At 36.2% G+C, this 15124-nt stretch overlaps 3 protein-coding genes across 4 annotated transcripts; all 3 read right to left on the reverse strand.

Moving 5' to 3' along the window:
• Positions 1-97: 97 nt before the first annotated feature.
• LOC132054720 (calmodulin-like protein 3) lies at positions 98-1045 on the reverse strand. The gene has a single exon (XM_059446688.1). The coding sequence runs from the start codon at positions 668-670 to the stop codon at positions 221-223; it is 450 nt and encodes a 149-aa protein (XP_059302671.1). The 5' UTR covers positions 671-1045; the 3' UTR covers positions 98-220.
• Positions 1046-3088: 2043 nt separating this feature from the next.
• Positions 3089-7584, reverse strand: LOC132053003 (uncharacterized). Of its 2 annotated transcripts, none has more exons than XM_059444771.1 (2): positions 6996-7584; positions 3089-3420 (listed from the first exon to the last, which is right to left on the reverse strand). In XM_059444771.1, the coding sequence occupies exon 1, from the start codon at positions 7477-7479 to the stop codon at positions 7000-7002; it is 480 nt and encodes a 159-aa protein (XP_059300754.1). In that variant the 5' UTR covers positions 7480-7584; the 3' UTR covers positions 3089-3420; positions 6996-6999. The 2 variants fall into 2 exon arrangements, with proteins under 2 accessions (XP_059300754.1, XP_059300753.1); XM_059444770.1 differs by lacking the exon at positions 3089-3420 and adding an exon at positions 6394-6550.
• A 1311-nt stretch (positions 7585-8895) lies between these two features.
• Positions 8896-14307, reverse strand: LOC132053004 (serine carboxypeptidase-like 20). Its single transcript, XM_059444772.1, has 14 exons — positions 13951-14307; positions 13701-13846; positions 12373-12449; positions 12155-12277; positions 11713-11815; positions 11588-11625; positions 11410-11511; positions 11013-11093; positions 10683-10925; positions 10057-10122; positions 9840-9961; positions 9338-9451; positions 9189-9234; positions 8896-9106 (listed from the first exon to the last, which is right to left on the reverse strand). Exons 1-14 carry the CDS (start codon positions 14097-14099, stop codon positions 9023-9025), a joined length of 1494 nt encoding a protein of 497 aa, XP_059300755.1. The 5' UTR covers positions 14100-14307; the 3' UTR covers positions 8896-9022.
• Positions 14308-15124: the final 817 nt, after the last annotated feature.

Consider the following 15124-nt stretch of genomic DNA (forward strand, 5'->3'; position numbering starts at 1 on the left):
TAGTTGAGTGATTAATTTTAAGAACGAAAAGTGAAAAAAAAAAAATCAAAAGTCAAATAAGTCTATGATCACAAGATTAAAGAAAATAACAAGTCTATGATCACAAGATTAAAAAAAATTGACATGTATTAATTCTTCGAAAGGGCCACATACAGAAAAGGATATACAGTTGTACATATCCTTTTCTTTTTTCTTTCTTTTTCTTCCTTTCATCTAATTTTCATGTCAATGAAAATCCACCACCTTTCATCATTTGTCTAAATTCTTTAAAATCAACCATACCATCACCATCTACATCAACTTTCATGATCATCCTCTTACAATCTTCTAAAGTTTTGCCTTGATTCAATCCTAATGACCCTAAAACTGACCTCAACTCCTCCACGGTTATATATCCATCACCATTTTGATCAAACACATTGAAAGCTTCTCTCATGTCTTCCTCTTCATCCTTCTCGTCCATTATTGTCTTGTATAATGTCCCAAATTCATCTACGTCTATGTATCCATCTCCGTTTACGTCTATTTTTTCAATCATATGGATGAGTTCTTGTTCCTCAATGTGTATTCCCAAGTTTTGTAACGAGTCGTTGAGCTCCTTTTTTGTAATGGTTCCATCGCCATTGCGATCGAACATTTGGAAAATTCTATGTAGCTCTACGGGGTCCATTTGATAATGAGATGAAGGAAATTACAAGAGAATGATAAATAAAAACTTGTTGGTCTTAGTATAAAAGGAAAAGGGTTTGGGTTTGGGATAGATGATAAATGAAGCATAAACAAAGAAGAAAGAAGCATAAAAATCAAGGTTTATGATTTGAATGATAAAAATGAAAAAAGGAAATGTGGAAGAAAACAAGATTTGAAATTATATTTCTGAGAAGAGAGAAATGTAGCTAAGGGTTTAAAAGGTGGAGCAAAAGAGGGGTGGTTTGAGGACACCCACTAATTTCGTTGGATCAATGATGCTATCTTTGAGGTATATATTCTCTTAAGATAAATAGCCCCACGAGATTCAGGAATATCCAGTTTCCGCCTTTCTTGGTTTATTTCATGACTTCATTAGTCATTTTGCCCATCATATTAGTCTTCCGTTACATTAGATTTGTTTTTAAAATATTTGAAGTTTTGAAAAAGGTAATTTTTTTATTGCTCCAAATTTAGTGGAGTGTTAAATTTTTAGGAGATAATATAAATAGTAGTTTAAACAATCAAAAAATAGATAATATGGATCAATAGCAGCACTTATCATATAAGACCAAGGCAAGCGCGATGGAAGCCCTTGGGGAGAAAATTTACTCGCATTCATGTTTACGTCAAGTCAATGAATTCAAGATACTTGTCTTTCGTACACACATTTTTCACTTAATCACGGCGCTCTAATTTTAACTGCTACGCTTAAATTGCTTAGTTTTCCCAAACTCCCCACTTTTTTTAATATACAGACGTTGTTGTTGTTGCGTCGCTTAAATTGCTTAGTTTGATATAAATACCCGGTACAAGTGAGTCTTTACCCTTTGAATGGGTCTCAAACCGCAGTTTGGACGGCATCTTTTGAAAAATGTAATTGTGGAGCTCATGTCTGTAGACGTGAAGTGAGGTGGAGGTTTAGGACCACGTAAAATATAGTGGTCTATACTAGTAAGTAGTATCCAGCTAAATATAGGTTGGAGAAATTGATAGATTCAGCGATAAAGTCGTAATAATGGCCTTTGAATTATTGGAGGGACTCTTAAATCTGATTTCGAGCTACTCCGTGGTTTGTGGCGGATGTATTGCAAAGATTAAGGGGACCAAATCTGCAGATGACTGCTGTGTTCTTATCTGGGTATGCGGTTTTGTCTCCACTAGGTACTTCATGAGTTGTTCATACATAAATGTTGATGGTGTGGCTTGGTCAGTTCAAAGTGAGAAAATTCTTCTTTTTTTTTTTTGATAACATGGGAACCCGCAGCCGCTACCCTTCGGGTGCGCAAAGGATAAACCCAGCTCCTGTGCAATAGCTCGCAAACCACACAGGAGAGGTAACTCGCACTAGGCAAGCGCCGCGCGACGAGTGATTCAAACTTAAATGAAGATAAAAAATAAAAGCGCTAGGGGATTTCCTTTTGTTGGGCGTGCAAACAAAGTTCCACATAAGGTGTAGGGTACGCCTAATGGTGTAAAGCTTTTGAAGAAAATCGACATACTTGATCTAGAGCGGACATCATCAGACAACATCACACCATGATAGGAGTTTCTGCTTGTTGAGCCCAACAATACTTCCTATCTAAGCCTTCGCGAGTAAAGTTACCCAATCTTGTGTTGGTGGAACTAGTAGGTGCCCAGTGAATTTGTCGAGATGTGCATAAATTCGCCCATACACTACCCTTAGAGGAGGAAGGAAGAGTTGCTCATGCCAACTGATAAAGACAATGAGAGGGTTGTGTCTCGGCAGTAACTCATTTTTAGTATATTTACCATATACCAATTGACTACCCTGTCTAACATGGGTTGTCAAAGGAACAAAACCCAGAAGCATCAAACTTACTAATCCAGAAACATTTCCTGGAAATGTAATTCATTAAATTAGTTCATATTTAGGAGGCAAGACAGGAGAAAGTTTCCAAGTACAGCTACTGCATTATGCAGCCACCATCATCGCTGTCATCCGATAGGTTAGTTCCAGTAATTAGTCCAATGCTGACTTGTTTGCAATGCATTCCGACTACCCAATTTCATCTTTCTTTATCAGATAGTCTTTAGATACTTAATGGGGAAGGGTGCACAACCGAATATCGATAGACAACTGGAATTCAAATCAACCTATTGACCTCCACAATAATTCTTAATGGAGATAGAAAAGTATAAGAATGTGATCAAACTGTGTGTCCTCCAAGATCTTGGATTAGCGATCTCATTGACAAGTATATAGGAAATGAAATCTCATTGCTCAAGAAAACGACCAATAGGTTCCGAATCGGATCGAGCAATAACTGAAGGAGCTTGACCAATCCCATGAGGGAAGTAGTGAAAGAGAAGCAGAAGGGACATCTTGAACTCAGGGGAACAAACCTTAATGACAACAGAAGAAGTGACACATTTCGCGACCAAAGAAGCCCTTGCACTCACCTCCATTCAACAAAGAGTGTGTTTGCTCCAAGTATTCAGAAAAACAGAAAAAGAATCCAGCACTACTGAAATAGATAAGCACCAGAACAAGATCCCAAGCAACTGGGAAACTCAATTAAAAAATATGCAAGCATATTACAAGTTGCCATTTTTAAAACTTTAAATGGTGATGAGATGTGCCAGTACAATTCTTTCTTGCAAGCTGGTCATCGGATTGAGTTGATCATTAAGTTGCCAAAATCCAACCAAGAAGTTCAGCTTTTTATTTCCAATTCCACCTTTTTTATCATCTCATCCTTTACGCATGTACTGTAAATTACAATTAATACTAAAGAGCTTTAGGTGAATGAACACTAAAAGGTGTAAGTTTGAGGTCCTTCTGCCACCTGAAATCGAATTTGCTAGTTCAAGCTTTATCTCGAGCCTATTGTGGAAATTACCATTGCAGGCAACAGACTTTGCCATGCACTAACTTCTTGACCTAATTTCTTGCTGAACTATGAAGTTTACATACTTCCAAGTAAGTCTAAGCACCTTTATAGTCATGATCTGAAGATATGCAAATCTAAGCTGACATGGCCCAGTGAAAAAGAGGTTGGTCTGATAGAAGTAACAAGAAGCATGTCAAAGGTAGATTGGACAAGGGCCAAATATACCCCTTGTTATACTTTCGGTCCAAATATACCCCTGCCGTTATACTACTGGTTCGAATATACCCCTCCTCCGTTAAAGTGATCCAAAATGAACGTCTAATCTTACGTGGCATTGACTACTAGTACGAAGGAATAAGCGAGACTACCTACTAGCCTTCTACTCTAATCTGAGTCCTCCACAGCCTCCTATCTAAGGTCATGTCCTCGGTAAGCTGAAACAGCGCCATGTCCTGCCTAATCACCTCTCCTCAATACTTCTTTGGCCTACCTCTACCTCTCCTGAAACCGTCCATAGTCAACCTCTCACACCTTCGCACTGGGGCATCTGTGCCTCTCCTCTTCACATGCCCAAACCATCTCAGCCTCACTTCCCGCAACTTGTCCTCCACCGATGCCACTCCCACCTTGTCCCGGATATCTTCATTCTTAATCCTATCTCTCCTAGTGTGCCCACACATCCACCGCAAAGATTCTCATTTTCGCGACATTTATCTTCTGAACATGAGAGTTTTTGACTGGCCAACACTCCGCCCTGTACAAAGTCGGTCTAACCACCACTTTGTAGAACTTGCTTTTAAGTTTTGGTAGTACTTTTTTGTCACACAAAGACTCCGGAAGTGAACCTCTATTTCATCAACCCTGCATCAATACGATGTGTAACATCATCGTCGATATCCCCATTTCCTTGTATAATACACCCAAGATACTTGAAACTTCTCTTCTTTTGGATGGCCTGGGTACCAAGCCTCATTTCCACGCCACCTCGCTGGTACGCCACCGAACTCCGCACTCCAAGTACTCGTCTTGTCCTACTCAACTTAAATCCTTTAGACTTTAACGTCTGTCTCCAACCCTTTAGCTCAGCGTTAACTCCGCTGCGAGTCTCGTCAATCAAGACTATGTCATCCGCGAAAAACATACACCAAGGCACCTCGCCTTGGATTTGTCGCGTGAATCCATCCATCACCAAGACAAATAAAAACGGGCTAAGAGCTGATTCCTGATGCAACCCCATCAGAATAGGGAAGTGCTCCGAGTCTCCTCCTACTGTCCTTAACCTGATCTTGGCTCCATCATACATGTCCTTTATCGCTCTAATACAAGCCACGGGTACACCTTTAGCCTCAAGCATCTTCATAAAACTTTATTAGTTTATCAAAAAAAAAAAAAGCAAGGAATTTGATGCATGACCTATTTTTTTTTGGATAGCTATGGAAATTTAGGGACACCTAACAGCGAAAAGAGATATAGGTCTAAATCAGTGTTATCAAAGGCGCGCTTAAGCCCTGAAGCGAGGCTCAAAACATGTTGAGTGCTTCGCCTCGCTTTATGTGCGCTTCGTTGTCGCCATCAAGGCTCTAAGACATACTTTCCTTACCAACCAGCCTCTCGAGGACGCTAGATGATTGATATTTCACTTTTATCGTAATATTTTTACAATTTTTTTCTCCATATATTTGTTATTCATTCTTATTATTATTAATCTTGGACTAAACATATATATATTTGTATTTTTGCACCATTGCGCTTTTTTTCATTAAAGCCCACGCTTTATTTGCGCTTTGAACTTAAAGCCCCAGCTGACCTTAGAGCTTTTTTGTGCTTTTCGCTTTTGATAACACTGGTCTAAATAAGCCTTCTAGCAGAAGTGATGGGAATGATAAAAAGTAATAGAGAAAGTAGACATCTAGAGCTAACACATGACGATGCTCATAACCTCAAACAAACAGTAAGCTGGACAAATGTTAGGGGTGAACAACTAATGGTTGCCTACTAACCAGTTCTCAGAATGAATTTAGTATTTGCAGTCATACCCTGTTACGTTTCTGAAGCCTGCCACATAAGAACTCCTTTCCTGGGACAGTCCCTTGTGCCTAAGGTCCCGATTAGAGTCCTAGCCCTCCAAATATGAAAATTGGATTTTTGTTTGATCCCAAACATAGCACCACATGTCCTCCTGCTAAGGAGTGTAACTAGAATCCATGCAAACTGAACCAGGACAATTTCCTTACAGTAGAATGAATTCTTGTTGCTTCTAAAGGCCAGGGACATAATTTACTCAGTAAATAGTAGCTTGTACATAATGAATTCGTGTTGCTTTCGAGGGTCAGGAACATAATTTACTCAGTAAATACCAGCCAATACATTAAAATTAGTTCGAGGTACATCCAGTAGCACTAGGTGTTTAGTTGCAGCAGATCGGCGACCAATGCTAAAAAATTCTCGTTGCTTTAGAAGGTCTGTGATGTAATATACTCAGTAAAAAGTAGCTAATACATTACAATTAGTTTATAGGGACATCCAGTAGCATGCAATGTTTAGTTGCAGCCGAGCTGGTGACCAATGGTAAAGAAACGCGTATAATGTTTTCCACCTCTCACCAAATTTAGTAATAGCCTTGTCATTAACACATTTTTACTAAAACATAAACATGAAAATCTTCAGACTATGTGAGAATGTAGAGTAATTATAAGCTCACAACAAAAACAATGCCTCAATCACTACTTAGTTGGAACCAGCTATATCAATTTTTTATATCCATTCCGCTCTATCAGACCAATTTCATTCTAGTACCAATAAATTACCTTGTCATCATACCACCAAAGACAAAGATATTAAAGATAACTCATACAGGAATTGGGAAAATATTCATTTAAAACAAACAAAGTCGTCAACTTTCAGACAATTTTAACACAAATTGCCTATCAAGTACCATAAGTTCCACATATTATTAACTCAAAACACTAAAATTCCAAATCACAAACTTAGCAAAACATTCATTTCACCTTTTTATGGGATATCCCATGGCTTAGCCTCAGGAATGCCACAACCATTCCTTGAATGCTTGTTCAAAACCCTAGCCCTAGAACTCCTCTTCAACACATACTGCTCATCATAGGAAGCTTCTCGAGCCATTCTTGAGAAGCTAATCCTATGGCTTAATCACTAATTAGACGGGACCAGCTATATGAATGTTTGATATTTCTGTCTGTTCCGCTCTGTCGAACCAATTTCATTCAAGTACCAGTAAATTAAAATGTCGTCAAACCACCAAAGACAGATAAATACTAAAGATAACTCAAACATGAATTCGGAAGGTATTCATTTAAAACAACAAAGTCATCAACTTTGAGACAATTATGACAGAAATTGCCCATCAAATTCCACAAGTTCAACATATTATTAACTCAAAACACTAAGATTTCAAACCACAAACTTAAGAAAAAACACCTTTTTATGGGATATCCCATGGCTTAGCCTCAGGAATTGCAACAACCATTCCTTGAAGCTCCGGTGAAATCACAACCTGACAACCCAACCTTGAATGCTTGTTCAAAACCCTAGCCCTAGAATTCTTCTTCAACACATACTGTTCATCATAAGTAGCTTCTGGAAGCTTCTCAAGCCATTCCTGAGCAATATGCACCTCACACTCAGAGGAACACGCGTCGATATCTTCAAGGCGATGTGAATCCGGGTCGATTAACCCGTGATTAGTTAGGGCTTTGAGAAGAGTTTGACCCGAAAGTCCGATGATTTCACGTTTATGACCTTCAGGGTCAACGGCGAAGAGCTTGACGATACGATCCGAGACTTTGGCGGATCCGGTGCGGGTTGGAGATGAGGATGACGTGGCGGAAGATCGGGTTATTGAGAAAATTGAAGGGTTTCGTGCGATACGGGAAGCGAATCTCTGCAGATTAGCGACAGCCATCTTCCAAAGTAGGCAAAAACAGTAATTCTGGGGGAAATGAGTGCCCTCGACTCTCCGGTAATATATTATGAAGAAGAAAGCTATTAAACGTTTTCTTCCTTTTTCTTTTTACAAACCACGAGAATGTAATAATTTGAGGGCTCGTTTGGTAGAAAGGATAAGGACAAATAATCTCCAGATTATATTTGAACAGCTTGTTTGATAAATCGCTGATAACTAATTTCTATTGGGCTTATCCCATCAGAATGCTAGTATCCTCAGAGGCGAATAACTAATCCCGTATCAACTCATCCCTTATAACTTGTTTCCAACCAAACGATCCCTAAGGATTTTAAAGGTAAATTACATTAAACACATGTAGTATTATGGAGTATGACTCAGAGCCTGTTTGAATTACCTTATTTTAGGTGCTTTGAAACCAAAATAGTTTTTAAGCACTTTTATAGTGTTTGCAGAAGATAAAAAAGTGCTTTAAGTAGGTGTTTTTGAGGCAAAATAACAAAAATAAGTCATAAGTTAAAATTCTTATGGCTCATGGCTTATAAGTCAAAATCTATGAATGAATGAATTTTTTTTTAAAATCAGTACTATTTCTATGATGATAAATTATTTCATCATTCTAATTCACTTTTCCAGACATATGTTAAATTATTATAGTCATGTGATAGTTCAGCCTAGCAACCACTAATAACGAGTAAGGAAAAAGTTCAGAAATAATTTCTTCAACAAAACATGGAACTATCTCTTATAGAAATATAAGATAAAATTAAACAAGTGCGATTAGGCTTTCATTGAGACCTATGTATAATGGGAGCTTTGTGCACCGAGCTACTTTTTTTCCTTCAAACTATTCGAGAACTCGACTATTCTAAAAGATGATCCCATGCTAATGCATTGGTGAGAAAACTTTGTTTACCTTAGCTTTCACCCGGGATACTCATGGTGCATTGTGTCCTTGGATAGAGGTGATTCATGATTTGAAGTTTGTGAATTCACGATACTACTGAATCTATTTATTTGAGTTACAGACTTACAGGGTTCAAAATTTGTTATTTGTACATATTTAGAGAGTTTCTTAACACATTTATAGGATTTTGAACCAAAGCTATTGCGCTCAACTGAGCCCGTAGATTTAGTTGTGCATCCGCCTCTGTTTAAATGACCTTGGACCAATGGAACAGAAGCAGCATATGGCAAACCTGCTAAAATACTTGTAGCAGCAAATCACTGGTTACCATCAACTAATCAGCTACTAGTAAAATTTGTCAAATCATTTAGCTTTTTCAGTTTAGTTCAAACTTCCTTATTCATTAACATGACTAAACAGTGGAAAAGGTATCATGCAATTGGATGGATGATTTATGGACCCAAAAAAAATGTTTTGAGATACTTGCTGCTGACCTTCAAGAAGTGTGGTAAAAAAATACAGGAGAGAAATTGATATGAACCTGCCTTTAACAGTCAGAAGATACATCGAATAACAGAGAAATTATTAAATAATTGGACTTTAAATCTACTATTTCAATCTTCATTATTCATATTGTCATATCATCTTGCCCTCTAGCCAGCGGGTGTAGAATGCCAAGGCCTCTTGCGGTTTGTACTCTGGCACGGTGTGTCCAGCTCCCTGAAGATTACGAGAAATCAATTAAATCAAAGAAAAAATAGAAAATGGAAAAAAAATTCTTGATATGAAGTTATGAACATACCTTAACAGTCAGAAAAATGAGGTTGTTTTCATAACCTTGTGTGAAACTGCACAAAAGATTTGAGCATTTTAAATGGATTTTTACAGAATTGCAGCACATTAGAAAAGTTAAACATGCATATGATTCAGAAGATGAAGATATAGACGTACCCTGCAACTTGTTCATTCACATACCAAGGCCTCCATTCATCCGCGATCGGATATCCCAGTGATCTTGTCCATTTTTCTGAACCAGTGAATGGCACACACATATCGTGATCCCCACTGCAAGAAACAAAAAAACAAAAAAAATGAATATAATCGTTCCGATTATAGCATAAAAAAAGATCTCGGACAATTTGAATGTGATCAGGTACATTGTCACTAACAACATTTACATTATGAAGCCTACTACAGGAGTATAGTGGAAGAAAATGTTATAGTAATGGTTGACAATTATTTAAATAATTAATGAATTTGGATTTTTGAAAGCTATTAAAGTAGCATAATCCCAATAAATATGTGTTTTAGGCTTTTAGCCAAGAGAATGTACATGAAATGCACAGGAACGACCAGTTTTCTTTATAGGTGGTTTTCACAATGATACACGAGTAATGCAAAAGGACAGAAAAATGCATAGAAAGAAGTTAGAGACTTTTGTAATCTATTGAACCTGTATATGAGTGCCCGATATCCCCGAGCTGTGAGGTTTTTGTGATACTTAATCATGCTTCCAGAATCATGACTTAGACCTATTTTGTCTGTGCATAGCTCCCAGGGTCCTGTCACAGTACTCTGTTGTACCAGTAGCATTGAACCATAAATAACCAATTCTATTTTTTCTGAATATATGTAAATATCAATAGTACGAGATGAGACAATTTTCTTACTTGTTCAGCATGAATTGCTTTACGAACTTCTTCATTGTTTAGCCATGCAGTAGCAACATGATCATCCTGCATATTTTATCTCAGATTATTTGTCCTGAGCTTATAACCTTTTCTTGTTCATGCTTTCTATTAGAAAAGCATTTTCATAATTTATGTTGTTGTTGTTGCTTTTTATTGGGAAAAAAAAATACAAAATAGCGAAACAGCTTGAACAAGAAAAAGGCCCATAAAGCTCTACTTCCCCACTCATAAATTGATTAAAAACCACTTTCAACACAGCAAATATGCATAGAAAAAGCTTATTGACTCCCATATAACTCTATTAACCGAGTATAAAAGAAACTATCAGGAGACATATATTAGTCTGTTACTCTAAACAATTTTCCAGGGTCGCTGTGACCTTTTAGCGCTGTGACATAACAATTTTTAAATTAAATTATCCTCTATATGGAATTATGTGGAATTTTTGGATAGGAGAGTAGTTATAGTCTTGGAAAGACAAAATTCAACATTCTGATGACTGCAGTTAGACAACGTCAGAGAAACTTGTTTTGATATAAAATAAGTTAAGTTGGGAATTCAATGAGAACCATTAGAGAACAAACAAAAAATGAAGATTGACTTACAGTGCAAGGGACTCCTAAACCATTGAGAAGCTCGGGCCAAGTTGGGACACGTCCCTCTCTTACTGGAGCTTTAAAAGGCCATGCACGGCCAAACATTCTTTTTCTTACAGGTAGAGGCCTTTCTGTCTCACCTAGTTTACGAAAGCTTATTGGCAATCTTGAGTTACCAGTGGTAATAATACTAGGTTCTTTGCTGTGGTAACACGGTTCTAGAATGTCATACACGTTTAGATCTTTAATTACCTGCCATAGGCCAAAAGGTGAATTCGGGCCAATAACGAATTGCTGTCACGAAAATATGAATCAAGTATGACAGAAAGAACACCTTACCCCATCAACTTTATTAAGCTTGTCTGAACAATTATTACTTGCTGGTTCATAGAAATTTCCCTGGCATGCAACAGTAACTTCCTGAGCATGAAAAAGAATAATCAGAGACCAGTTGCCAATGGACAAAGAGGCAATGATTATGTGTTTGCTGATACCTTGGAGTGGTAGATTATACACTTAGCTTGATATTTGTTTTGATACATCTTTCTTGGCGAATTAAAATTGATCACTATTCTATGTTTGATAAACTTTATCATATATACCTTGAGCTAGTAAGGCTCCAATACGTGTTATGCTACAACAATTTTGAACATATCCTAATTATAAGCATCATGTTTAAACGTACGGAAGTCAAACGATTCAAGCACTTAAAAATTAAACAAGAAGAAGCAAATACCTCATATAAATCATCTGAAATGAGGCCCATACCATGTTGAAACGGAACTAAAGCATTACCGTCTATTTGGTTGTCTGTCACGCCATTTCCCACCATGTAACCCTGTGCAGTAGAACATAAAGAGGTTACAGCCCAGACAGCCAGTTAACACGTGAAAATCTTGAAAATGTATATATACCTTAAAGTTGATAGCGGGCGTTACTCCAGCATCAATACCTAATAAACATAAGCGGCAGAAGGTTAGTTTGTTTAACCCCCCTGCCCACCACAAACCAATACATGTTCGTATAAGATCCAGATTACCTTTTGCTACTTCGTAAGCCAGAGTTGGCACATATATTCCAGCATAAGACTCTCCAGATATGTAAAATGGGTTCTTGAGGAACTCCGGATAGATCTCAAACCACTAGCGAGAGCATAATTTATTAGAAACACAAATGAGTTTTATTACAGTTAAACCTCTCTATAACAACGTCGTTTATTCCAATACATTTTGGTTGCTATAGCGAAATGTTGTTGTAGAGAACATATAATATAACATAACATGAAAGATCGGTTCCACAGAAAACATAGTTGTTACATAGGATGGCGGTTATAGAGAGGTTTGACTGAAACAGAAACAACTATCAAACTTTGAACTTCACATGTGTGAGCTGCTCACATTGCCGGTTCCAAGCGTAAAACTAGTCAACTTAACTATCAAACTTAGCAAAATAACCAATATGTCGACTTTCTGTAATGTTACCTTGAGGAGAAACGCGTGGGTATCAGACGCAGTCTTTAAGTCTGTTGTTATGTAGTCAGATTCATTTCCCGAGTAAGAGAATCCAACACCAACAGGAGAGTCCAGATATATTACACTAGAAACCTGGAAGAATCAAAAAATTTCCTTATATTCATAATGAGTGCCAAATGAAATGCAAGCATATGATCAAGTTCGAATTAACACAAATGATAATTAACCTTGGACCAACTGTATGGATTGTTATGCAGAGAAGGCAGGCTAGTACTTGGCTTTCCCAACGCAAAATTAAAAGGTCCTGCAATGTATAGAAATACCCTTCCATATTATAAACACAATAAATATGGTAAAATAAATCTTTTGCTTATGATGAATAAGAATTAGCAGCTGCATCTCCACGGACCACATTTTTTCAACTAACATCTTTTACTTGAGCTCTTTAAAAGAAGGGAAAAGGTGCAAATATACCCTTCAATTTTGCGATTTAGAGTAGATATACCCCCGTTATAAAAGTAGTGTAAATATACCCCTGTCGTTACAAAATAGTGCAAATATACCCTTTTTGCTGACGGAATTTTTTTTTAAAATCCTTTAGTTTTTTTTTTCAATTAAAAAAAAATACCATACCACTTGGCTTTAAGAAAAAGTCTACCCATTTTTTTTTTGAGTAGACATATTTTTCTAAAGCCACATGATAATTTTTTACTGGTGGGTCGGGTCTGGTTTGTTTAAAAAAATTGGGTAGACTTGTTTTTCTTTTTAAAGTCACGGAGATATTTTTTTAAACGAACCAGACTTGACCCACCAGAAAAAAATTTACCATGTGGCATTAGAAAAATATGCCTACTCAAAAAAATGAGTAGACTTTTTTTAAAGCCAGATGACATTTTTTTAATTAAAAAATAAGCTAAATGATTTTTAAAAAAATCTCATTAGCGAAAAGGGTATATTTGCGCTATTTGTGTAAGGCCACGGGTATCTTTGCACCATTTTGTAACAATAAAAGTATATATACACTACTTTTTTAACGGGGGTATATATGCACCTTTACCCTCTAAAAGAATTTTAAAAATCTGTCAAGGAAGAAGTCAACAATTTTCATACAATGGCAGAGACTTTCAAACTCACAGTTTTGGTTGACCTATTATCTATGTAAAGATTAAAAAGAGTTCGACTTTTATACTGTATATCAAAAAAAGATAACTACAGATAATTGCACATCCATAAAAAGATAACAACCAGATCACATAATCATCAATAAAAAGTGGAAAATTAACATGAAGAATAAGGCAGGTTATCTACGTAACATGTGAAAATACACTGATAATGTAAGAATTTTTTACCATAAAGAGCATACAAACGTGCTACCATTCCCTCATTCTAAGTTTGCAACAATTGTAAAAGCAGCGGTGGAGGCAAAATTTTCACGAAAGGGTTCCATCATTTACTATATGTAGGTACATAAAAAAAGATTGACTTGTATATACAGTTCCCCCCTCTAGTTAAAAAAAGAAAAAGAAAATACTACTAGTGGAAGTAGAGTTCTTACCATGCTCATAGACAAAGCCATCAAAGCTTGAACAACCAGGTCCACCATTGAGCCAAAGTACAACTGGATCCTTTGATGGGTTTCTTTCAGACTCAACAAAGTAGTAAAACAATTTCTTACCATGACTTTCATCTATATTAACATACCTGAGAACCCATTAGAAGAAAAATAAATCAGATAAGTAAAAAAAAAATCACCATATTTCAAGAATAAGCTTAGAAATTTTTTCCCACACAAAAAGAATACAGACCCAGCATAATGCTTTGACTGAAAAGTGCCATTGAAACCAGGGATTTGAGTTACATGTGCATTTTCAGGTGCCCCTTGTGTTACCAAAAATGAAAATGCCAAGAATGTTAACAGTATATTATAGTGTAGAAAAAAGTTTTTTCTTGCCATGTTTGGTGTATCAAGATTCTCTTGCAGAGAAAAGCTAGAGAGAAGAATTCTTTGATGTTTCCCTAAAACAACACAAATGATGGATTTTATAGTTTGATTAAAAGATACTGTACCATCATAATAATAATAATTACTGGATCAATTTGATCCTTTCATTGCTTATAAGGTAAGATTGGGACTTGGGAGAGAGTGACAGAAGATAAGGTACTCTGATCTAGTTATGGAAATATAGTACTTAAAAAGTGAGTTTATATAGGAAATTGGTTATTATCTGATCGTTATCCAGTGTTCTCTAATACCAAATTAGTATCACTGGAAATAATTGAACTAGTTTGGTATGAATTTGTTAACGCTAAGATACTCTGTTATTTAGTCATTGTTGTTATTAAGACTTTTGTAGGATTTGTTATTGTAACGCTATCAATATATTCTTCGATTCTGACATGGAAGTTAGAATTTTGAGTTTATAGGTTGTAAATATTTTAAGAAAAAGTAATTTGCTGGATTCTGGATTAATTATTTGTTCATATTAGATTTTAAATACAAATATAGAGTGTCAAAAAAGTGTATTAAATTGTGTTAAACACTTAAGCAGAACTGTAGATCCGCATCAATTCTTTAGCGGTTCAATTCATTCTCTATTTAGTTTATCACTTGCTCAATTTCACTTTGCGTGACACTATTACTTATCAGTTTGTTTCAAAAATAATATTGAACATATTTTTTATATTTAAAATAAAATTATTCAGAAGATAAGGTACCCTGATCTTGTTTTGGAAATACAGTAAAAAGTGAGTTTGTATAGGAAATTGGTTATTATATAATCGTTATTATATTGTTCAGTGTTCTCTAATACTAAATTAGTCTCACTGGAAGTAATTGAACTCGGTTGGTTATAATTGGTATCAGTGCGCTAAAAGACTGTTGTTTAATCATTGTTATTGTTAAGACTTTTATATGATTTGTTATTTGTTATGTATCACTTTCAATATATTCTTTAATTTCGATGTGAGAGCTAAAATTTT

Source organism: Lycium ferocissimum, chromosome 4 (genome assembly GCF_029784015.1).
Source record: "Lycium ferocissimum isolate CSIRO_LF1 chromosome 4, AGI_CSIRO_Lferr_CH_V1, whole genome shotgun sequence".
NCBI classification, from domain to species: domain Eukaryota; kingdom Viridiplantae; phylum Streptophyta; class Magnoliopsida; order Solanales; family Solanaceae; genus Lycium; species Lycium ferocissimum.